General features: G+C 52.1%; 11 protein-coding genes across 11 annotated transcripts; 3 read left to right on the top strand and 8 right to left on the bottom strand.

The window, feature by feature from the left end:
- Nucleotides 1–329: 329 nt before the first annotated feature.
- On the top strand, nucleotides 330–1,550 carry M430DRAFT_103362 (hypothetical protein; the record flags this gene model as incomplete). Its single annotated transcript, XM_024860860.1, has 3 exons — nucleotides 330–422; nucleotides 472–1,090; nucleotides 1,141–1,550. 3 exons carry the CDS (start codon nucleotides 330–332, stop codon nucleotides 1,548–1,550), a joined length of 1,122 nt encoding a protein of 373 aa, XP_024720601.1.
- Nucleotides 1,551–2,050: 500 nt separating this feature from the next.
- M430DRAFT_67403 (hypothetical protein) lies at nucleotides 2,051–3,298 on the bottom strand (the record flags this gene model as incomplete). The annotated part of the gene is made up of 2 exons (XM_024869289.1): nucleotides 3,162–3,298; nucleotides 2,051–3,069 (listed from the first exon to the last, which is right to left on the bottom strand). The coding sequence occupies exons 1-2, from the start codon at nucleotides 3,205–3,207 to the stop codon at nucleotides 2,051–2,053; spliced, it is 1,065 nt and encodes a 354-aa protein (XP_024720600.1). The 5' UTR covers nucleotides 3,208–3,298.
- Nucleotides 3,299–3,609: 311 nt separating this feature from the next.
- Nucleotides 3,610–5,332, bottom strand: M430DRAFT_35648 (hypothetical protein). Its single transcript, XM_024866781.1, has one exon. The coding sequence runs from the start codon at nucleotides 5,285–5,287 to the stop codon at nucleotides 3,923–3,925; it is 1,365 nt and encodes a 454-aa protein (XP_024720599.1). The 5' UTR covers nucleotides 5,288–5,332; the 3' UTR covers nucleotides 3,610–3,922.
- A 273-nt stretch (nucleotides 5,333–5,605) lies between these two features.
- On the bottom strand, nucleotides 5,606–7,182 carry M430DRAFT_59464 (hypothetical protein). Its single transcript, XM_024868800.1, has 3 exons — nucleotides 7,054–7,182; nucleotides 6,772–7,000; nucleotides 5,606–6,723 (listed from the first exon to the last, which is right to left on the bottom strand). Exons 1-3 carry the CDS (start codon nucleotides 7,154–7,156, stop codon nucleotides 5,724–5,726), a joined length of 1,332 nt encoding a protein of 443 aa, XP_024720598.1. The 5' UTR covers nucleotides 7,157–7,182; the 3' UTR covers nucleotides 5,606–5,723.
- A 174-nt stretch (nucleotides 7,183–7,356) lies between these two features.
- M430DRAFT_252188 (hypothetical protein) lies at nucleotides 7,357–8,709 on the top strand. Its single transcript, XM_024865206.1, has 3 exons — nucleotides 7,357–7,413; nucleotides 7,609–7,831; nucleotides 7,881–8,709. The coding sequence occupies exons 2-3, from the start codon at nucleotides 7,704–7,706 to the stop codon at nucleotides 8,533–8,535; spliced, it is 783 nt and encodes a 260-aa protein (XP_024720597.1). The 5' UTR covers nucleotides 7,357–7,413; nucleotides 7,609–7,703; the 3' UTR covers nucleotides 8,536–8,709.
- Nucleotides 8,710–8,893: 184 nt separating this feature from the next.
- M430DRAFT_28795 (glycosyltransferase family 2 protein) lies at nucleotides 8,894–10,196 on the bottom strand (the record flags this gene model as incomplete). Its single annotated transcript, XM_024865821.1, has 4 exons — nucleotides 8,894–8,953; nucleotides 8,989–9,273; nucleotides 9,331–10,023; nucleotides 10,080–10,196. The coding sequence occupies 4 exons, from the start codon at nucleotides 10,194–10,196 to the stop codon at nucleotides 8,894–8,896; spliced, it is 1,155 nt and encodes a 384-aa protein (XP_024720596.1).
- Nucleotides 10,197–10,618: 422 nt separating this feature from the next.
- Nucleotides 10,619–12,269, bottom strand: M430DRAFT_35646 (hypothetical protein). The gene is made up of 2 exons (XM_024866780.1): nucleotides 12,090–12,269; nucleotides 10,619–12,040 (listed from the first exon to the last, which is right to left on the bottom strand). Exons 1-2 carry the CDS (start codon nucleotides 12,207–12,209, stop codon nucleotides 10,667–10,669), a joined length of 1,494 nt encoding a protein of 497 aa, XP_024720595.1. The 5' UTR covers nucleotides 12,210–12,269; the 3' UTR covers nucleotides 10,619–10,666.
- A 161-nt stretch (nucleotides 12,270–12,430) lies between these two features.
- M430DRAFT_103041 (hypothetical protein) lies at nucleotides 12,431–13,345 on the top strand (the record flags this gene model as incomplete). Its single annotated transcript, XM_024860836.1, has 3 exons — nucleotides 12,431–12,481; nucleotides 12,573–13,212; nucleotides 13,263–13,345. The coding sequence occupies 3 exons, from the start codon at nucleotides 12,431–12,433 to the stop codon at nucleotides 13,343–13,345; spliced, it is 774 nt and encodes a 257-aa protein (XP_024720594.1).
- A 394-nt stretch (nucleotides 13,346–13,739) lies between these two features.
- Nucleotides 13,740–15,637, bottom strand: M430DRAFT_103933 (hypothetical protein; the record flags this gene model as incomplete). The annotated part of the gene is made up of 3 exons (XM_024860891.1): nucleotides 13,740–13,774; nucleotides 13,876–15,407; nucleotides 15,459–15,637. 3 exons carry the CDS (start codon nucleotides 15,635–15,637, stop codon nucleotides 13,740–13,742), a joined length of 1,746 nt encoding a protein of 581 aa, XP_024720593.1.
- A 2,009-nt stretch (nucleotides 15,638–17,646) lies between these two features.
- Nucleotides 17,647–19,773, bottom strand: M430DRAFT_51408 (hypothetical protein; the record flags this gene model as incomplete). Its single annotated transcript, XM_024868221.1, has 3 exons — nucleotides 17,647–17,875; nucleotides 17,935–19,693; nucleotides 19,740–19,773. The coding sequence occupies 3 exons, from the start codon at nucleotides 19,771–19,773 to the stop codon at nucleotides 17,647–17,649; spliced, it is 2,022 nt and encodes a 673-aa protein (XP_024720592.1).
- Nucleotides 19,774–20,409: 636 nt separating this feature from the next.
- On the bottom strand, nucleotides 20,410–21,791 carry M430DRAFT_102732 (hypothetical protein; the record flags this gene model as incomplete). The annotated part of the gene is made up of 2 exons (XM_024860817.1): nucleotides 20,410–21,467; nucleotides 21,521–21,791. 2 exons carry the CDS (start codon nucleotides 21,789–21,791, stop codon nucleotides 20,410–20,412), a joined length of 1,329 nt encoding a protein of 442 aa, XP_024720591.1.
- Nucleotides 21,792–22,943: the final 1,152 nt, after the last annotated feature.

Below are 22,943 nucleotides of genomic sequence, written 5' to 3'. Positions count from 1 at the left end.
CTCTGCTCGGATGTGCGATGTTCTGGATCTCCAGATCCTCGCCGCCAAAGAACTGCACATCAACGACGATCATCCCCATTCGCCCCGTTGTTCTGGCGCGGCTGATCCACAGGCTGAGGCTGGCTGAACCCGCGGGATCTGCGCGCCGTGGGCGGGAAAAAGGCTTGTCCTTCTTGGCATACGATTCCCCCGACTGACTAAGGTCCTGATTCCTGAACCAACTCTCGTGAACCCGGCCGCCTTCTGGACATCCAAGCAGCTCTCCGCGGAGCAAAGGAGACCAAGAGAATCAACAGGACCAAGAGACCACAGACACGTAGCGGATCATCATGGAACGGCCCGCCACTCCTCCCCAAGGGCCGAGTGGGCGGTCTGAGACAACCTCTGCGTCTGCATCAACGCCAGAAGTCGCACGGCGAATCGTAAGTCGTGAGCTTCGTCCCCTGTGCCCCTCCCACTGACAGTCTCTAGGAAGAGAACAGGCTCAAGGCCAAAGCCCTCCGCGAGCGCTCGCTCGCCACCGAGCTCAGGAGCGAAACATCCGCAACGGCTCGAACGCCTTCTGGGTTCGTCGCATCCTCCGCCACCTCCACGGCGGGTCGGAAGCGGCCCCACGATGCGATATCCTCATCGAGCCGGTCGCTGGAAACGGTGCGCGATGCTCGGAGGGCGCCTGCAGACGAGGGCCTCCAGGCCGCGCGTAAGTTTAAGAAGTATGTCGACCACGATTTTAGCAAGATGACGGACACAAAGGGTGGGTTCCTGAGCGCGGAAGACGATCCGTTCAACAAGGCGCTGCATGCGCCAGAGAAGGATGGGGGCAAACCTGCACATATGACGTTGAAGGAGTGGGAGAGATACCAGTTGCTGAAGAGTCTGAGGCAGAGGAAAGAAGGCCCCTTTGAGCCGGGACTGAGCATCCTGTCGAGGGATGGAAAGAAGTGTAGAGAGTGTGGAAGCTTGGAGATTGACTGGCAATGGGAAGAGGTCTTTCACTGTGCCGTCTGCGGGAGTTGCAAGGAGAAATACCCCGAGAAGTATAGTCTACTTACGAAGACGGAGGCTAAGGATGATTATCTTTTGACTGATCGTAGGGATTCTCCTCTCTGGCATTTGGAATTCTAGCTGACTGCCGAACAGCGGAACTCAAGGATCCGGAACTTCTGCCACATTTGAATAAACCAAATCCCCATAAGTCGCATTGGCATGACATGATGCTCTTTCTTCGGTACCAAGTTGAAGAATACGCATTCACGGTCAAGTGGGGATCCGCTGAAGCTCTCGATGCCGAGTTTGAGAGAAGGGAAGCAGAGAAGAAGAAGAGGAAGGAAGAAAAATTCAAGAGCAAGCTACGAGAGTTGAAGCAAAAAACGAGGACCGAAGCCTATAGAAGGAACATGGCGAGTGGCGGGAAAGCAGGCCAGTTCGGTGATGCTATTGGCAATACGAGGCATAAGCATGAATGGGGCCAGACGGTCGAGAATGCGGATGGGGTCAGCGTGAAGACGTGTGTAGAATGCGGCATGGAGGTTGAAGAGTTGGAGTTTTGATGTGCATGAGACATGATAGCACGAACTATTTCAACGTTCTGGCTCCCGGGTGGATCTGGATTTTGGACACCAATCTTACCAACCCTCGAGCTTTGGCCCCCAGATATCAAGAACAGAGGCTTGGTTGGCGGAAGTTTGCAGATCAAGGCAGACGGCCTGGCCTGCTCTGTGCTTCGTCTGACCGTGCGCCAAGGGTGTCTTCTCTCAGAGTGATTGCAGCTCCAAGACTGGGAGAGAAGGTCTTCGGCCTGCGACACTCGAGGGTATGATAATCTGGATATCCATATGGATATGGCCATCAACAGCCCAGTAACTTGGAGAGCAAGGCGTAGGTGAGCTCCGGAGGGAATCTTCCCATAGTACATGGTGATGCCGACGTGCCAGATCAAGGGGGCCAGGTGTTTGTACAGCTAGCCCCAAGATCAATAGGACACCGTCCAAGGCCGAGCGAGCCATATTCGAGTGAGAATCCAATATATGGAACCCAATGACAACCGTGTTTACGATGCAGGGCCGAAAACGCTCACAATGCCATCTGTGCCGGCACAGCACCATTGATCACCCCTCCCAGACTCCTTCCATGCAACACAGCTGACGACGTTACGTCTTTCCCTCACCTTGCCATCTGTCGAGATCCTCTTCTTTTCCTCCGCCTGTGACCCCAAAACCCCTATCCTCTCCACGACCTTTCCAGTCAATGTATCCCAGACCAGGACCTCGCCATCAGCTCCCTTCACATCCTCATTTCCACAAAGCACCCATCTCTCATTCCCCCCAAACGCACTCCGCAGTCTAAACTCTTCATTCTTCCACCGATCCTCTTTGTACGCCTTCAGTAACCCTCCACTATCTCTATCCATCAGCCTCAGACTGCTGTCTAAAGCGCCTACCAGAATCCCCTTTCCGTCCCTTGTTCTCTGCAGACTGGTGACACTTGCCCCAATAACGTCGGTCTCTAACCTGCCCATCCGTAAATCATAATACCTGACCCTCCCATCTACACTGCCCGCCAAAATCTCATACTCGCCTCCCATCCCCACCGCGCCGCCAGCCAAGATACACGAGACCGAATCTCTTGCGTCCTCCAGCACCATAATCGGCTTCATCTGCTGGCTCTTAACATCCCAGATTCGCACACTCGCGTCAAAGCTTCCACTAATTAGCACACTATCTCCACTCCCCGCAAATGCCACCGCATTGATGCGCGCGCTATGGCCGTGATTCCCCCCGAAGCGGCGGATGGTCTGCGCGGTGGCTACGTCCCAGAGGAAGACGCTGCGGTCGCCGCCCACGGATGCAAAGCTCGCGTTGTCGGCCGCGACGCTGATATCGAGGACTTCATAGCCGTGCGCAGAATAGGTCTGGATCAGCTGCGTCGGTTTGGGCGGTGCGAGGGGGTTTGTGGCGTGTGCTGTTGCGGGAGACCGTGACGGGTTGTAGAGGCGGATGGAACGGTCCGCGGAACCGGTCAGGATGTATGTCGAGGGCGATGAGGAGTAGGCCAAGGCATGGACGGGGCCTGTGAGGTATCTGAGGTCAGATTCGCTCGTAGGAGTGCGTAGAGGGTACGTTTTGGGGGGGTGGGGAGGAAGATGTCGGGTTGGAACGTACCGTTTGAGCCGTGTAGCTGGGTCAATAGCTTGGTTGGGAATGCCATATCGGATCGTTGTCGTTACATTGATATGTCTTCATTACCCATATTACCACCAGCCGTACTTGCTTCTCACGAGTTAGGAGAAGGATGCCCGACAATTGTCTTCGATAATTGTCGTCAGATGTTCAAAAATTCGAAGCACCTATCAGGTAGCCTCAGCCTTGTCGTTTAGTGCCTGGCTGCCTTGCCGCCTCCCCCCCCCCCCTTTTTTTTTTAGACAGAGAAAACCTAAGGTAAGGTACCTTAGTATCATGCTGCGTATATACCTAGCAGACAAAGCCTCTAAAAGCGAGGGACAGGCTTTACGAAATAGGAGGTTTACTTTAATGAAATTACGAGAGCTTCGAGCTATGTATTAGCCAAGTCAAACAATGAATGATATTGGTTAGCTTTCAATGGCAAAGTAACAGGTTCAAAGCGTATGAGTTTCTATATCATTGTTGTAGTGGTTGGGCAACCAGTACACAGAGTAACAGTACATCCTGTACAAGCTATATCGCCATTTCAGGGCAATCATTCTTCGTGCCCATTGCACCCTATATATTATCCATAGCAATTGTTGCTCTCATTCTCGACCATCTAAGGCCGAGTATTTCAGAGGTGGCCTTGGCCGGATGAGACGCTGCACACCCTGGGCACAGACTGATCTCTTAGGCGGTAGCCATTTTTCCTATCGGGCTCTAGATAGAAGAACTTCAAGAGCCTGATTGCTAGTCGATTATTTGCTATCAAGGATACTCCACGCTCTTATGGCACCATCGTCTCCGGTCGTAACAACTATCTCCTCGTCGTCTCGTTGTCTCCCAGGGTCAAACCGGGTACACCAGGTCACGTTGTTGATCTCGTAAGGTCCATGACCTCCTTCTAAAACCCCGAGCACTACCCATTCTGTCTCAATCTCTCCGCCTACTCGAGTTCTTCCCTTAGTGATTTCTTCGTAAACTGCTACTCTTCCATCACCGCCGGTGGATACCACACGGCCGGTCTTCTTGCTCCAACTGATAGAATAGACAGGGAGGTCGTGGACTTTTGGAAGAATAGCAGTACAGGTCCAAGTCTCCTCCACAGGTGCGGGACGCATGGTGCTAGGTATAGAAGGGTTGAAATAAGATGGCCTATTTGGCGGTGGGGGTGCTGGTTGAAGCGTCCAGACACGTATTGTCGTATCAGCAGAAGAGGACATAAGACGTGGTGTTCTCTTCGGAGTATCCTCATCCGTTGTAGATTCCATCCCGAATAACCTCTGACTGACTGCCGGCTCCCACTCTAGACTCCAGACTGTTCCCTCATGGCCATCTAGAACAGCGAAACAACCCCATTCTCCCTCCCCATCTATCTCTCTCCATAGCCGTATCGTGTCATCATAACTTGCGCTCGCGAGGACTTCTCCGTTGCCATCATCTTCTCTCCAACAGACACACTTCACATCCGCTGTATGTTCTTGCAAAACGGCGATCGTCTCCCATTCATCTTCTCCCTCTTCCCCAATCTCTTCCCAGATCCAAATACTTTTATCTCTGGAACAGCTCGCAAGCCATTGACCGGATGGTGACCATGCCACATGTTTAATCTCGGACTCGTGCCCTTCCAACACCAGGGCAAACTCCCAATCGTCTTCGCTTTCTGACTTATCGTCTTCAAAGCCCGAGCGCTTGGCTCCCGCACGAGTGATCTCCACCTCTAGGCCATCGACGTTATCCTCCCCATCACTCCTCTCAATCTCTAGCTGTCCATTCTCTTTCCCTCCCTCGACACCCTCTCTCCGTCTCCAGATCCCCATTGTAGCATCGAAACTGCCCGTCGCAAGACACAATGTTCTCGTGCCATCGGTGCTCTTACTAACCTGCGGTTTCCACGCCACACTTCTCACAGAGCGCGAGTGTCCACCTTCAAGAGTGGAATGGAGAGTAAAGTCTACGAGGGAGTAGACCCGTGCCGTTTTGTCAGAGGTGGCAGTCGCAAGGAATGGTAAGCCGTTTGCATTAGGGATCGAGACCCAGGCACGAGAGGAGGCGGAGGGCTTGAACTGTGAGAGGGCCACAAGTTGTAACGAGTGTGGCGTGGGTGATGGAGTTGAGTCCATTGTGTCTTTTTGCGGCGTCAACAGGAGCAGCTGAATCTGTTACTGTTGAAATTATCGCGATAGCGGGGCAGGAGAAAACATTGGATTAGATGCGATAAGATTGGCCGAAGGCCGGCGCCGGAAAAGTGTTAATGCGGGACCATTCAAACATCTGACATAACTCTTTCATGTTGATATACCTCCCCTCAATTACCTTATGCTTCGGTAGGTAACTTTAGTTTATTCATCTTGTTGCAGGCTGGCTACGATTTCTTATTTTGCGTTTGCTTGTGAGTACTGCAGTTTCCTCGACCAAAACAAAATGGAGAAGGAAAGGCGAGGGGCAAAAACATCAGGTATGGGAGAAACAACCGGGTATAATATTCTTTTCACTCCATGATCAAACTGTACCTTCATATATACAATCTTCCCAGTATCCTCAAGATATCTAGATACCCTATGCCTCCGCACCCAGCGTCTTTAACGCATTCCTTAACTCTCTGACTGCTGTCTCTGCATCCTCAAAGTTCAGAGCCGAAATTGCCCACCTAGCATGTTTCTGCGCCTTCGCAATCGCCGCATCATCTGTGTTAAGCTGCTCCTTCCCATTTACGCTTGAGTGCATAGGCGGGGGATGAGCAGGAGCTGGGTGTGGTATTTGCGTCTGTAGGTCACGCGATGGCTGGGGGACGGATGGTGGGTTTGGGGCATGTGGTAGGCTAGGATGAGGGGCTTGGACTTGTGGAGGAGCACGGTAATAGTCTTGGGGATCTGGGGCAGGAGCGGAAGGCAGTCCATCGTCGAGGGCTGGAGGAGGAAAAGATTCGAAGTTTGCTCCGGTACCAAAGGCTTGGCTGGTGGAAGGGTGATCTGGCAGTCCGAGATCAACCGCATCGTCTGGTGGCGCAGTAGGGAGTGCCGAATCCCTGACTTCAGAGGTGAAGGTTGGCACCTGGGGGAAGTAGCCTCCACCTATAGAACCATCTCTGCCGTTAGGGTTGGAGGGCTCGAGAGGTGAGACTTTGTCGTCATGCACAGCTGTATAGGGGAATCCATCCCGGGGGTAGGGCTCGTACTTTGTGGACGAAGATCCATGAGCTGACACTTGGGTAGACGGGTTTAGAGATTGATCAATCGAGGATTTCCGTGTGGTCTTCGTATCAACTTGGTCTGGTTCGTCGGGAACCTCTTGAACGGAAGGTTTCCTGTATTTACCGGATTCTCCCACCTGCAGCGCGTCTATGTCGTTGGGATCTAATGCTGGTGATGTTTCTTCTTGCTGTTGAGGCTTCGGATTCGATTCATTAGGATCTTTGCCTTCTTTTAATGCCTTGACAATCCGTATAGCGTTCCACTTGGCATATTTGATCTTGGCTTGGGTCTCTCCGTCTGGCGGCCCCCATATATTGACAAGCTCAAGGAACGTCGCAGCGGCTTGGAACGTATCTGCTGTCTGTCTGCCGCCTTTCAGCACTGAAGGTTCTGGTGGAAGGCTGGTGCCCTACTTTGTGACCTTGTCGGCTTGGATCGCCCTGTCTGCTCTATTGAAAGTCTCCAGAGCAAACTGCTCGACATATGCTTGACCAGCCGTATCATCCACTATCGCATCGTTCGTCGCGTTGTCAGCTTTGATCTGTTCAAGCTTATCCATCAAGTCCGTCGTGTACTGGAGCGTTTCGCTGTCGCCATTATGGAGACCTTTGGAGAGGATCTGATTCACGATCCAGTATTGACCTTGAGGCGCATTAGCTGTTATCTAAGTACCTGCTTGGATATAGAGTGCTCACACCAATATGCGACCACTGGCTTCACTGTCTCGAGCTGTGCAGCTCGGACACAGAACTTGGTAAGGTCTGCTGCTTTGAGCTTCGCAGGAATATTGGCCGCCATCTTGACGGGTGCAATGTAGAGTGGAGTGGAGGGGTTGAATGTAGGTAGAGCTATGATATTGATATTGCGTAGTAGGTAGGTGAGGTTGGCCCTACACTAGCTTCAAATATTCAAACATTTAAAAGAACAAATCGTTACCGACGGGTTTCTTGTACTCTCTCTCCCTCTCGCAGATTCACACAACCTGGATTGTACCAACCTCCAGCATCTGTATGGCTTGCAAATGCAACATATGAGGAGGAAGATGGTTATACTTGGTACGTGGACATGGCTCTTTGGTCTCCTTGCACACCACACATCCAGCAACCTGATGAACCCTTTATTGGAGCTGTCTTACTTTCCATGGTGATACAATTTTATTTACGCAACTTATCAACTGAATGCTTGCAAACTATTTCCTCTCGCTGTCTGGTTTCCCTCTTTGCTGGACATCTGAGCTGACCGGATAGGAGATGAATAGGGTGAATAGGATGAGCAACGCACCACTGCACATGTCTCTATCCCCTTCACCGCGAACCCAACCACGCACACACAGTACCGATTGATCATGGCTCAACTGCAGATGGCTGACGTGAATGGGACGGCGGGCCAGCAACTGGCATCGAATGGGGAACGAGTGGATCCGGGCGGCTTCAAGCTCAAATTCTGCACGGTTTGTGCGAGCAACCAAAATAGGTTTGTCGCCCTGTATATGTGCCTCGTATATATTCTGATAGCACTATAGATCTATGGAGTCGCATCTAAGACTGGCATCCGCTCACTACCCTGTCATCTCTTTTGGCACCGGATCGCTTGTTCGCCTTCCCGGACCCACGATTACCCAGCCGAACGTCTATCAATTTAATAAAACCTCGTACGACAGCATGTATAAGGAGCTCGAGGCGAAAGATCCTCGACTGTACCGCGCCAACGGCCTGTTGAACATGCTTGAGCGCAACCGGGGAGTCAAGTGGGGGCCTGAAAGATGGCAGGACTGGCAAATTGGTGTTCCGAGACTGGATCACAGCACGGACAAAGGCAGCGCGGGGGTCGAAGGCGGAGTTGTCGATGTGGTCATCACATGCGAAGAGAGATGCTGGGATGCCGTGGTAGACGATCTTCATAGTCGAGGCTCCCTCTTGAATCGGCCTGTTCATATCATCAATGTGGACATCAAGGACAACCACGAGGAGGCTTTGGTTGGTGGGAGAGGCATTCTGGATCTGGCGGACTCGTTGAACAAGGCAGCCGCAGAGGAGAGGGAGCTTGATCCGTCTGGATTCGACAGTGGGAACGCTGCGAGTCGCGCTAGTTTTGACGAGAGGGTCCCCGAGATCATTGGAGAATGGCAGGAGAGATGGCCGAATTTGCCGGCAACCTGGACTTTGGGCTGGTTCTAGGAGTCAAGCATTAGCTCTGGTTGTGGATAGCGGTTCTTTGCATTCGTGTCTTTGAATCTGATACTCTACTTAGCATGATGCGTATAGACAGCGATGCCCTAGAAACTCCGTTGACGGCCAGTGCTTTCGAAAGGCCTAAGGAACGTCTAGATCGCCGTGGCTGGGGGGAACCCAAACAGAAAGGAAAAGAACTGCATGTGTATATACCATGTATTCAGCTACGACAGCCAGCTACACATTTTTGAGTCACTTTCATTCAGCTGTGCGAGAACACACAGCACGGGAATTGCCCGTGGTTCTAAATACAGTAAAAGACAAAGTACATGGCGACGCAGCACGCGGGACTGTTTATCGCCGCCTATAGACCCCCATCATCCAACTCAGCCTCAGGATCCCCAGTCCCCATGCCATGCCCAGACTATCCCACACGACATTCAGCTTGCTCCCGCCCACCTCCTTCCACCTGATCGGGACCTCCGCGATCCTGATCCCTGGGTTTGCCGTGCCGATCGTCGTCCCCTGGGGCCGCGAGAGGACGGCGCTCTCGGCCAGCATCAGCATCTCGACGTCAAAGATCCAGCCCTCGGCGTGCATGTAGGGGATTATGTATGGTAGCGATGCCCTGGAGAAGAGCTTGAAGCCGCACTGCGTGTCCCGGATGCGAGACGTGGCGGGTGGGGTAAGCAACCAGAGGAGGAGGTGAAAGGAATGCATGAGGGCGTTTCGGAGAGCAGAACGCTGGTCCGCAAGATCAGCATAATATATATCCCCGCGGCGTGGGGTGGTAGGACATACCTTGACAACGGCTTCACTCCCCACAAGATGAGCTCTGCTGCCCACAGCAATGCTGCGATTGGACTCATCGGCGACAGCCTCGCACCCTTCAACCAACTTGGCCAAATCTTCAAACTTCGATGCTCCGTCCGCGTCCGCAAAGATGGCATATGCACCCCTCACATGCCTAAAGCCATGTGTGACAGCTCCTCCTTTCCCCCTGTTGTGCTGCAATGTACATATACGCAAGATGTCATGTAGATTGTGCTTCTTCGAAAACGCCAAAGCAATATCTACCGTCCCGTCCTTACTCCCATCATTCACAATCAGGATCTCATACCCTCCCATCCCACCACCTCGAGTCTTCTCCGCCTGTCCATTTGCTTTGCCCTTTTCTTTTCTCGGCACCCGCCCGTACTCGGCGTCCAGGAAGGCGACGGCTTCCTCGAGCATGAGTTCGAGACGCTCTTCCTCGTTATAGGCGGGAATCACCACGCTCATGTACACCTCTGGCTCATTGATAGTTCCCGTGTGTTTTTCCGAGCGATCGCCGACCTTGGCTGCCTCTTTTCGGTGGGCCAACCATTCGTCATACCAGCATGGGAGCGGTCGCGCGGCCGTGGTAGAGCCATCTGGGGCGCTCGTGATGTAGGTCTTTTCTGATGGGAGAGGCGGACGGGGAGTGGGCGCGAGGACATAAACCGCGGCGGATACCTGGATCACACTGTAAACGAGGGACGTAAGGAACAGAAGTCAGAGGATATACGGACGAAGATGAGGAAAGAGACGACGGTCGTAGCTAGGAGGAGAAGCAGAACAGACACGGGCGTCTCTTGGACAACCTGGGGAATCCTCGAGACCATGACCCAAAGAAGTCTCTGGGACATGTCGAGCGTATCCGCCATGGTTTGGAGCGTTGTGCCCTCGGCGGTGGGTTAATTGGCAGTGAAGTCGAATGAATTTATTACATTTACGAACACGGTTTACACAAGGCGAAGCTTACAGGCGTAGCGCGCGCGGCGACAGACGGTTTCCGTAGCTCGGCGAGGCTGGGGACAAGGCTGAAAGCTGAACATCGCTCTCAGCCCTGTCCACCGCTCTGTTTCATACGAGTTCTAAGAGGAGTTGAAGGATTGCCTTTCCTCAGTCGGTGCTTGAAGCTCTCACCACGGCAACATGGCTCCGAAGTCCTGGCGATCTCCTTGCCATAGACTCTGGCCCGCTCCTCACAAGTCACTTGCGGCATCTCAGCGTCAGGCTTGTCTTCACGGCGAGGGAGGGGCCATATGCCGGTGAATCGCATCACTGTACCAGGGATGTGGTGTAAGACCTGGCCGCATAGATCTTATATACTGTGCTACAACTTGATCGAGATATTATATGCATCTAATCCAACCGCCAGCCCCGTCAACGTCGCCGCGTAGAGTAGTAATATGCCTATAGCTTGCACGTTACTAACGTGGAGCGTAGGAACAGTTAGATTGACAACACCCGTCAACAAGTTCGCAACCAAAAATATCGCGAGTCCGTTCCTGTTATAAGCATCCAAGATTCGGCTCGTGGCCTGCTTGTATATCTCGTTCTCAGCTTTTGAGCTGGTGTCGTTGCTTTTGTAGACTTGGGGGAAGAACAGCGTCTCGATGACGCAGAAAGCAGTGATCTGGGTGCAGTTAAAGGCAGCTATCCACAGAACATAGGGGAGATTTGCCATACGGCGCGAGACAGAGAGTGAGAGGCCGTAGTTGTAAGATGTAGTAAGATTAAAGAGGAGGATCCAGATTCCGGACCACCCAGCGAGGGTTAAAAGGAGCTTTTGCCTTTGTTGTGCGCCAGTAGAAGAAGAGATAGGTCGGGGAAGAAGAAACATGCCCGTTGATTGACCTGCGAGGAAAATGGCTAGGTAGCCGAAGAAGCTGAATATCCCTTCGCGGTTTTTCAGGAAGAGGTTGGTTCGGGGTGCCGTAAGGATTAGAGCTTTGAGCTCTGTAGTTTCTAGGGCTGCTTGATATACCGCGCCTAGAATTATAGCCAATCCAGCATAGGATGGGACGTATTGGAACGCGGACTGGAAGAGGGCCAGGAAAGGAGGGAGTAAGCCCAGTGTAAAGAAGAAGTTCCAATGTACTCCATATTCCGTGACGTGTTCCGCGTAATCCAATCCCTTGACGCTATACAAACGTATAAATCCGAGGACAATGAGCGGTAGGGAATGCCGGATGGATCGATAGAGGCGTACGCTGAGCGCTGTTGTTTTACCCTCCAGCTTCTCCTTGATTATCGGGCGCGCACCTACGACACCCGCAGAGAAAACAAATGATCCTACGCCCACATCCATTAGGGATGTACCCCAGGTCTCCACCTTGGCAAACCGCCGGGGGAAGACCCTAAAGTCAACAGCGAGAATAGCAATGCAAGTTATAACCATCATTGCCCCGCGGTATGTAGTTAAGAATGGCCTCTTGGGGAGAGGATTCGGGGCATCTTCTTTGGCATTTTTTGCTTTTGCCTTGGGTCTCCTCGGCACTGGCGCTGTGGTTCGAGGAATGAGATATATGAGGGCGACGGGAGCAAGGAGGAGGACATTGAGGAGGACAGGAGTGTCCGCGTAGAGGGTTACTGCGAGAAGGATAGCGCCAACGTTCAGAAAGAAATCGACGGTGAAAGAGAGAGGCGTGTAGGTGGTAAAGAACGACTGCCGTGATTGCAAGGCTGACCAAAGAACGACTGCTGCCTTTCCAGAGTTAAGATATCCAGTGTTCAAGCAGGCGTGGAGAACTTACTGGCGCAACTGCTGTCACGTAGTTGATTTCCCCAATCTCCCCTCCGCTCAGGCCCGAGACAAAGTCTTCCTTGAGCTTCTTGTAGCTCGCAGCCATTGCTGCTTCAGCTGCGCGGGACATTCTGGGGACTGGTATACGCACCGGAACCTCAACTGGTGTTCTCTCGAGTCGCGATAGAAGCCAGCAAGTGTACTGCAGCTCCAGGAGCTCGCGTCCTCGGAGTAACTCGGTCTGCTGTAGTCGAGGCGCTTAGCCGAGGTAGAGCAGCGTCTAAATATCGCCATGATCCAAGGCTCACTCCAAACGTCTCTGTGATAATACACTTCGCTCTCTCCACCGCCATGTCAGCGTTACGAATTCTTGTCCCCGTCAAGCGGGTGATTGACTATGCCGTAAGTCCCCTTGTGCCTCTATTGCGCCCGTCTTTCTTGTGCCAATGGGCGCCCCTTGAGAGATGACGCTCATCCCTCCTCCCACTTACAGGTCAAACCGCGTGTCAACAAGGCCCAGACGGCCGTCGAGACCGCCGGTGTCAAGCACAGCATGAACCCGTTTGACGAGCTCTCCGTCGAGGAGGCAGTGCGCATCCGCGAGAAGAAATCCTACCCGGGCGGTGTGGAGGACATCTTGGCCTTCTCGTGCGGGCCACCCAAGGCGCAGGACATCTTGCGCACGGCCATGGCCATGGGCGCGGACCGCGGGATCCACGTCGAAGTGAGCGAGAAGGACGAGGTGGAGCCGTTGGGTGTTGCGAAGCTGCTGAAGGCCGTGGTGGAGAAGGAGAAGAGCAACCTGGTTGTGCTGGGGAAGCAGAGCATCGATGACGATTCGGGGCAGACGGGACAGATCCTCGCAGGCCTGTTGGGCTGGGGCCAAGCTACCCAAGCGTCCAAGGTGACGTTTGAGGGGGACAAGGTGTTGGTGGAGAAGGAGGTTGATGGCGGGACGGACGTGGTGAGGGCGAAATTGCCAATGATTATTACCACTGATCTGCGGTTGAACGAGCCGCGATATGCGAGCCTGCCCAATATTATGAAGGCAAAGAAGAAGAAGATCGAGAAGGTCAGCGTGCAGGATCTGGGGGTAGATGTGACGAAGAGATTAAAGACCCTGAAGGTTATTGGTGAGTTGTTCCTTGGTGCTTTTGATTGAGAAGCTGCTGACCGTCGCCAGAACCTCCGCCACGACAGGGAGGTGGAAAGGTCGAGGATGTGGATGGTATGATTAAGAAGTTAAAGGAATTGGGTTCAATATAGTTATGATTATCGTTATTGCAAAGTCTCGAAGAACGGACATACGCGGTATGGATTTGCAAAATCTCGCATTGAAGACGGCAGGAGAGCTCAGTGTGCTCTCAGCATATTTGCAGCTTCCGTCGAGGAGAATATAGCGAGCAAAAGTACAGGTGTACATATTTGTAGGGAAAGTATATCTATCTCGCATCACACAAGTATCAATTCTCATCGCGAAGGCAAAGAGGTGAAGGGAGGTAGTCATATATAAACCCCGGTCGGAAAACCCACATCCTACATACAAAAATGATTTCAAATAATATATATATGGGCGGTTCTCCCTATCACGAATATATTCACCGCAATCGCGCCTGCGCTTCCTTGCATTTTTGAACCCACGTAAAAAGCCACGCACTGTCTAAAAATTTTCTTTGCCCCAGCAGAAATTGAAACCTTGAATTATCGTCAGTGTGAGTTCATATGTGAATAGATAGACGTTGTGTAGTGAAGGTAACGAGGGGTATCGTAAGGGATGGATAAGGAGAAAGACATACCAGGTTCGCTATACATATTACACTTAATGTGCAACTGACTGCCCAAAACCTTCGGACCACAAAAGAAAACACCTGCCTCCGCCGGGGAATGAATCTTCCTAATGCTCTTAAAGACCATATCCCAATTGGGTCTCCCGAAATTCGTTGGTGCCCTCAAACCCGTGATAGCATCCTTGTCCGCATTGGCGTCATTGATCATGATATTGGTCGCGTCATCTACCTTGATCTTCGCTGTGAGGTACGTATGGATCTCGATATGATTATCCATATCCTGGGCCTCAATAGCAAGAAGAAGGGAACGGAACCACTCGAAAGAGCCAAAGTCTCGACATATCCAGAAGAAGTAGACCTTGCGAAGACGGGTCTTCTTCTGTGGGTAGTTCATACGATACCAGATAGATTTCAAAATGGAGGCGAAGGGTGTGACCCCAATTCCGGCACCGACGAGCATGGCGATTTCGTATTTGAAGACGTCTTCCGAGGCGGAGCCAAAAGGACCGTCGATGTAAACACGAGGGAGGACACGGCGAATTGCCGGGTCCACGCCTTCGGTTCCGGGGCTGTTCTTGTTAACGGATACGACTTGTGAGGCCTCCTTCGATCCTCCAGGCTTATCAAGTTCACATCCAAGAACACGTCCAAGTTGCTTCGTGAAATCTCCTTGCATGCGGATATGGACAGAGATGTAATCTTCTTCAGGGGCGGAAGTCAAGGTGAATGGATGATATTGCCACACTGATACCTCAGGGCAGCACAGGAATATGTATTGTCCAGCTCTCGTCTTCGTGTTCTCCTTCTTGATCTGAATCTCGCAAACCCCACTTGGGTGCTGGACGACTTTCGAGATATATGTCTTGTGCCGGCCTCGAATCTCACGTGCAACACGTTCCATCAAATAGATGTATCCACCGTACATCCAGTATTGCCAGAAGACGCCAATGGCACTCGACCCAATGCTCACGCAATAAGGGGCGAAATCTGGTTGGATCATGCAAAAGGCTCCGTGGATCGACCAGAAGACGAAAAATATCACGAAGAAGTGATGTGTGTACCAGAAGCGCTCGAAGTTGGCACGGCGCATCTTCTCCACGGATGTGATCACCATACACATGAGAGCAATCAACATAACATACCCGCTCCAGCCAGGGCCCGTCACGAAGTTTGCGAGAAGGAATCCACCGATGCCAAGGTTGTTCTTGGCCGAGATCTGGGCGAAGTTGTTCCAATGAGCGACAGTATGAACCCATGAGAAGAAGACAATCGACCAAGCCGTAGTTATATGGAATGTGATATTCTTGTCAAACTGGATGATGCCATTCAAGGGCGTCTGTCGAGCCAAGGAGATGAGGGTTCTGCAGACTGGGAATAGAATCATAGCCACATCAAAATGTAGGACCAGAGCCGCTGCCCTAGCTGTTGGGTACGTGAGTCCGAACGTACTGCGAGCTAGAGACAGATTGTCCTTGAGCTGGTAATTCATGAAGCCGAACGCAAAGACCATGGCGTGAATCGCAGCGAAGATGAAAACGAAACTGCCAACAATAAGTCAGTCTGATCCAATAGGGGCTTACTTTGGCACTCACAATCGACGATAACCCTCATTCACCATCCACCGATCGAACCTCTCGCGCAGGTTGAGGTCCTTCGGCTGCTCACCACTCATCTCCCCCGACATCAACATTCTCGTCAACGGTGGCCATCTCGCTCGTTCCGACACCCGCATCGATCCCACACTGCTCCTAACAAATATCTTTTCAGACATCCTGATACTGGTGCGACCTCAGGCCGACTTTCTAGCTGCCACCGGATTGGAACCTGGATCCCGTCGGGGGGTATCCCTCTCAACTAGGTAGATATTCGGTGTCCAGATATTAAGATGGGGCTGTATTCTTCAGAGCCTGCTGAATAAATGAAAGCTCCAGATGGGAAGGGTCGCAACCGGAGGGAAGAGGATGTGGTGACGGGAGTCTGCGATAAGGCACACGGTTGTCAGCGGGAAGAGTCGAGACGTTGCCTGGCTCAAGTGAGGTGCTATCAAGCAATCGCCCGGGCTAGACAGAAGGACCTACCTATACGCAATGCCCGCACTGGTGGTGACAGCCCTGCCCAGTGATGATTAGGGATAGATGATTAACAGGTTCTTGGGGACGGGGCAAGGCGAAGAAGAAGAGAGGAAGGAAAGAGAAGAGGGAACGGAAACGAAGCAACGAAAGGATAGAGAAGCAGACAAGATAGACCAGAAAGAGAGGGTACAGGGAAAGATAGCGAGACAAGACGGACGGGCGCCACCACGTTTATGCGTACGTAGCATCTAGCAGGCCTGGGAAGAGTGAGGGACGAGTTGCGGGAGGCTCGAGAGTCGAAACGAGTGCCGGACAGATGCCATGTCCGTCCCTGGCGATCTGGACATTTGCATGGGCTTTTGACCCGCGTCCAGGATCCTCCTCCTCAAGGCTACTGGCGGCGTAGCTCTACCACTGAGTAGCTCTACACTGCGCAGGGCATACACCGGATCGCACCGGCGTGCCTGATGCTCCTCGATGGGGCCAATCCGAAGAGCGATAGTAGTATTACCGGACCCTGGAGGCGATCATGAACATTGATGTTGGAGATGGCGGTTGGCGGTTGGTGGTTGGTGATTGATGATTGGTGGTTGGAGGTTACGGAGTGAGACGTTGGCGGTTGGGCGGGAAGGGAGGTCGCTTGTGTGTCGGGGGGGTTTCAGCTAAGGGATACCTGGTAAGGGATTTCTGCTATTTTTATAATTTTATATCTTGATATTTCTATACCCGCATAGCATCGACTGGAGATTCCTATCAGAGGATCAGAGGCTCAGATACCAGTTCTTCATGGCCATAAAATCATCCTATTAGCAATAGAGTTGTTGGTATATTACGATGAGCCCCCCCTCGGCGGGAGATCCTGGTGAGGTACAGTACTGTAAGGTAGGTAGAAACAAGTGAGATCCAGCAATCATCAGGCAAAGCATCCATCTCAACTACCCACGAAGCATAACTAGGTACATTCCCACCAGAAACGAAACACTCCTCTGCCGTATCTGTTTCCCGAGTCCCAGTTCCAGCCTCCGAGTGTTGTTTCGTACGTCGCAGGTCCGTTTGATGCGTGAGCAGGGGATCGTCTCACAACGCCCTGCGCTGAGGCTACAATATGAAGCATATGCCTTGCAGCGTACGGCACGACCTTCCGTCAGATAGACGATGCTGACACTCCCACGCACACGAGCCAAGGCTCATACCCTCCAGATATATTCCCTGATATAGCCTCGAGCCTCGACCCGAATTCAGATGCCATTGAAACCCCGGCGCACTGTGAGGGTCAAACTCAACTGAAACAAGGACGAAATGCCGAACAGTCGAGGCAGCATATAACGAACAAAGTCCAACTCCAGCCGGCAGAAAACTGGCCTGATAGATGATTGTCAAGGACTAAAATCAAGCTCGGCTTCTATCAAGAGCCCCCTTCTGATCTGAACGCAGGGTCATACGGGCCAGCTAATCAAAGCTCAGTACTAGCAGACCTGGTTTTCTTATGGGTATAGTAGTCCAGAAAATCCTTCCACAGAGATATTACTCGGCTCGTTGGCCTGATCCACATCAGCACGCAAGCTTAAACCCCTTCATGACTCTGAGTCTTCTAATTTTGGCCGACGCAGTCAAGAATTCCAGTTCAGCGCGCTCCGACGTATCTGATGCTCTGTTTACAGGCGCAACATTTATTGGCATGGTCTCATTTGCATGACGGAGTCCATCTTCAAGAAGAAGGAATTCCTATCTCATACCCAATCAGGACCTCCGTAGTGCTACCTTCCCAGCCTCGATTACCTGCAGCTGAGAGCATATATCTGCAAGTTGGGTCTATATGGAGCGCAGATATTACACCAGCTCTCGGTGGGCCAGGAACGATCAGAAAAGGGACTGTTGAGTGCTTGAAGGCTGCTGGTTCTTTAAGGTCATAGAGACGGAGAATGTCATGTGATGCACTGTCATTAATTAGCTCAGTCCCACCATAGATCATGTATATGATATTGCAGTTGCATACCAGATCAAATGCCTTCCATTAGGCATGGCTCTCACCGCACTAACCGCGCCACTTCCTTGCGGAAACTTGAAGGTCCTCTCCGCAGTCCGAAGACCTTTATGCAAGCTGAATTCCTCAACTGTGCCATTTCTTCGCCCGGCATAGATGTAGTTCCCGTCTGGAGACCAGCAAGCTGCCATACACCAAGGGGGGACTCCGGTTCTTGTTGGGATGCGTGCAATCGGGTTTGGTTGTCTTCGATCCCAGACGCGAAGGGTTCCATCTATGGATGCAGCGAGAAAGGTCGAGTCGGATGTTGCGACAGCATCTTGGGTTTCGGCCACTGCTGAGGGGCGGGGCTCGGCTGGCTCTTCTGTGAGAAATCCATTTAGTTGTGTTGACGGACTGTTGTGCACGCCGTTCGGTTGTTGGCCAGATCCTCCGCCAGGAGAAGTGGCGCCATTCAATGCGTCGGCAGGAGGTGCAACGTCTTCCATGGTAAGATCGCCTTGACCATCTAGGGCTTGGTTGTCGAGTTCAACGTTCATAGCTCGAGAGAACTCATCGTCATCGTCCCCAAAATTGCCCCCCGAAGGCGCTCCGTCACCAGCAGTCTCCCCAAATAATGAATTGTCGTCACCAAACAAAGAGTCTGTCGGGGAACCCTGGGCGTCCCCATTTCCTTCCTCTACCGTGGAGCCATTTATGGTGCCGTTAACTCTATTGGTGAGAGTGCCATTCGGTAGAGGCTTGTCCGCATTGTTGCTCGAGAAATTTCCATTGGTTTGTACGGGCTCGCCAGATTCCTCGGGGACTGGTAAACTCGAGGCAGGTCGCATCTCAATCGCAGATATCTGCCCTCCACTACCCTCGAAAGACGTCTTAACTTGCCCCGTATTTAGATCCCAATCATAGACATTCTTGTCCCAACTACCAGACAGAACAGACTTTTCATCACTGGCTAAGGTGAGAACTGAGACCGCAGATTTATGCTTTTGGAGATAGGCGATCCGTTTCCCCTCATCATGTCGCACTGAGTACAGATTTATAGCCCCAGATTCCAGCCCAGAGAGCATCCAGAGAGCTTGCGATTGTACAGCAAGCGAGTAAACTGGAGACAATGTCTGGTCCTCCCCTGGGCTCTTCACAACGGGCTCCTCGTTATCCCAGTAGCTCATCAGAACCCCGGCCTTCACGACACTGTCTACAAACGGATGTCGTTGAGCTACAGTTAGCAATGTCTTCCCATTTATAGTTGCGGCACCGTCATATTTCCGCACGTAGCAATCTGAGCCTCCCGTGAACCAATACCTCATATCTGGTGTTGCTGTGACTGCATTGATGGATGTGCTTTGCGGCGCCGCCATGGTAGGCACGATATCGTAGATAGGAGCCGTGAGTGCTTCTGGTCGGACTTCGAAGCGCATTCTAGAGGCTTGTAAAGGAGCAGATGCCTGCCGCGGGGAGGCAGAGGTTCGCGTTAATATGGGATGAGGATGCGACGTAGGGCCTCCATTGATATGGCTTGTTGTCGACGTTGCTTCGGAGCTCTCATTCGTGGTAGGGAGACTGGGTCTTCGTAGTTGTGATATTGGTTGCTCGACGAAATCGTCCTCGTCTTCGCCCCTATCTTGATCGTCATCTCCATTATCGTCGTCGTTATCCTCCTCATCCACATCCTCGTCAGCATCTGCGTCGACATCTGCATCAGCGTTGGCCTCGATATCGTCCGCATCCTCCATCAACTCATCCTGATCGTTGTCAGAGCTGGCGTTGGATCCTGGCAAGTTATCAGCAAAATTCATGCTCTGAAAAAGTGGACTTACCCCGCTCGTCATAGTCCAGAGAGAACTCCGCCATGGTGACTCTCTAGAAGAATATCATTCACATCGCACTTCGCCGCATAGGTATGTAGACCAATCGTTGAGGCGACGCGGCGATGTAGTAAAGCTCCAGATTCGATCTCCCGATGCGCCTTTGCGCCTAGATTCCTCAATCCCCTTTACAGTGGCCTGGAAGATTGTGCATCCCGAGCTTAAGTTTGAAAAGTTGTTGCGAAGGGATGCTTTTGATATTCGCAGGGCGTTCCAAGGTACGAGGCGCGAAGCGGCTCCCCGACATTTCACGTGACTTTGACCTCCTTTTGTGTACCTAGGTACCTAGGTACCTACAGGCAAGGTACCTTAGATAACAGTCTTTAGCTTCTTACGTTTGCTGTTGGGGGACAGAGGTCTGTAAGAAGAATGCTTTTGGGTCCTCTGTGGTTCTGAATTTACGATAATCTCAGGTACATAACTTTATTCACCAAGCTGGTAGCCGATTAATGAGGAGCTCTATTCTATTTTTTTGACTTCATATTAACTTGCGAGAATTTTAAAATCAGCACACTACTTTCTCTGGCACATGTGCTAAAGCAGATGATGGAGAGCTAATAAAGAAAAGAACAAATGGGCATCTACGCTCGCCTCTGGACGAGTGTGGCGTTGCCCATGTACCCTAATTCATCCCCAAAAGCGCTCTGGCTCCGGGCTCACTGGCAACATAGACAACATCATGGGCGTCTGTAAAACCATTGAACCTCGTAGCGGAGCACTTTGTGTAGGCACCCATGTTCTCGAAGTAAAGCCAATCGCCGACGTCAAGGGTGTGGTCGAAGCGGATACTCTCCGTGATGCGATCAATGCCGTCGCAAGTCGGCCCCCAGATCGAGTACTCGATGCCGTCACGGGATTCCCGGGCGGCGGCTGTATCGAAATAGCCACGGTCACCCCTGCGAAGGACTTGAGCAACTGGGTGCTGGTGATCGAACATGATGCTCGAGAAGTTGCCGTAGAGTCCATCGTTGAGATAGACCATGTAGCTCTTCTGCCCGGTCACCGGATCCTCGATGGTTCGACGCGCAATGATGTGCGTGGCAAGCGTGAAGGCAGAAGAGACATAATAGCGACCAGGCTCACCAATGATGTTGACGTGGGCCGGCATAAACTCGTCCAAAGCTTGGCGGAGAACGGCCGCCATCTCCTCAAAAGTGTCGCTGCTGAATCCACCGCCGACATCAAGAGTCTGTAGGTTGAAGCCATATTCTTGCGCTCGATCGAAGACTATCCGGGCGTCTTGGACAGCATTCCAGAATGCGCTGGCATCAGAAGCGCCGGACCCCACGTGAAAGCTGACGCCCACAACATTGAGGCCCAGCTCCTTGGCGAGAGCAAGGAGCGCATCCGTTGTATCCATGGCGGCGCCAAACTTGAGGCTCAGGCGACACAAGCTCGAAGAGTCATCAGTAGAAATGCGTAGGAAGAGTTCCGCTCCGGGGTAGAGTTTCTTGATCTTATAGAGCTCATCGGCGTTGTCGAAAGTCATCTGCTTAACCCCATGGCTGGCCGCATAGCGAACATAGGAGTTCGTCTTGCATGGCTGAGCATAGATGATGCGGTCGGGGTCAATGTCCATCTTCAGGACTTGTTCAATCTCGGCCTTGGAGGCACAGTCAAACCCAGTGCCAAGCTCTGCCAAAAGGCGAAGGACCTGCGGATCGGGGTTGCATTTGACGGCTGAGGGGCGATCAGTAAAATCCAGGATGATGCCAAGGGGTTGACTGGCTTACCATAAAATGGTTTGACCCTGGGGAGGTTCAACTTCCATCGCATATGCTGTCGATAGACCTCGCCGAGATCAGCTACGAAGAATGTGTCTTCATCGCCAGGCTCGCAACCATTGTGATCGATATTTTCAACCCTCTCATTCAAAGCAGCCCCAATCAACTGTTTAGGGATATTCGCGCCATTGAGATAAGTACGCTTCGTACTTTCAAAATACGAATTGATACTCGTAAGACTTGGTGTTGTTTCAATGGTGGCGATCGCGGAAGGTGGCATATCCTCGAGTAGGGTTCGAGGTATTACTGGGTTGCTCTGCGACCGTCAGCGCCTGCTTGGGAGGAGAGGATCTTTGGGAGGAAAGGATCCTTAGGAGAAAAGGATCCTTGGGAGAAAAGGATCCTTGGGAGAAAAGGATCCTTGGGAGGAAAGGAATCCAGAGCTGGGGAACTCACCCTTCTTCTACTTTGATGGGCTATTAGGGGAGGGCTATTCGGTCAGATCCTGTGCCAATCTGACGAGGTCGGGGATCACGACTCTTCCTCTCGCCGAGGAAGAACCTCTAAACCCGTCCTATGCGGCAGCTGAGGGGTTTGGGACGGTATGTTTTGAGTTTGAGGACAAAGCGAACAAAAAAAAGGCGCAAAAGCTACTTAGACGGCAGCAGGAGGAGGAAGAGTGTTGATGATGTGCCGGTTAGGACGTTCGGAGAAATCTTGGTCGGAGAATAGGAAAGCGGCTGCGCGAGCCGTGATGAAGAGGGAGGCCTTTGATTTGACCAAAGGCAGTCGAAGAGGGATTTCTGGGATTGGGGAGGGCGCGCAAGCAGAGGCCGTGGATGCGTGATTATGGGAGCTTCAAATGCCTCAAGTGTTCGATGGTCGAGATGGGCCAGATACGAAGGGCAGAGGGCGGGGCGAGTAGAAGGGACACACGACGGTACAGACACAAGGACAGAAGAGGGAAGAGAGAAGAGAGAAGAGAGAAGACCTCAAGATGGAGCAAAGAGCTGCGTGAAGTAGTGGAAGATCAAAAGCGATTCTCTCTCCCTCTCTCGCGTGGGGTCAATCACCGCTCGCTAAGTTTATAGGCGCGCAAGATCACAAAAAGTTTTCTGTCACCGCCTTTCCCCTTTGGCCGGGCGGCAGAAAAGGTCTGGGACGCGGGAGACGGAGATGGGATCGTAAAGGGATCAATCAGGTTTTTCAATTGATAATACGCTGTGTCCTTTGCCACTGAAGCTCTCCTCGATGTGACTAATACCTTCCAACCGTGTCTATATTCTACATATAACATGACATATATGAGGAGTCTTTGGCCTGTCGGGAGGGTTAGGGTTGTCCTTAACCCTCATCGTCGACCAAATCCCTGCAAAGAATATAATCCCGACGACAAACCTCCGGAAGACGGGCCTCGGCGCGAAAAGGGGGG

Source organism: Amorphotheca resinae (genome assembly GCF_003019875.1).
Source record: "Amorphotheca resinae ATCC 22711 unplaced genomic scaffold M430scaffold_7, whole genome shotgun sequence".
NCBI classification, from domain to species: domain Eukaryota; kingdom Fungi; phylum Ascomycota; class Leotiomycetes; order Helotiales; family Amorphothecaceae; genus Amorphotheca; species Amorphotheca resinae.
This window is presented reverse-complemented; position numbering and strand designations above follow the sequence as displayed.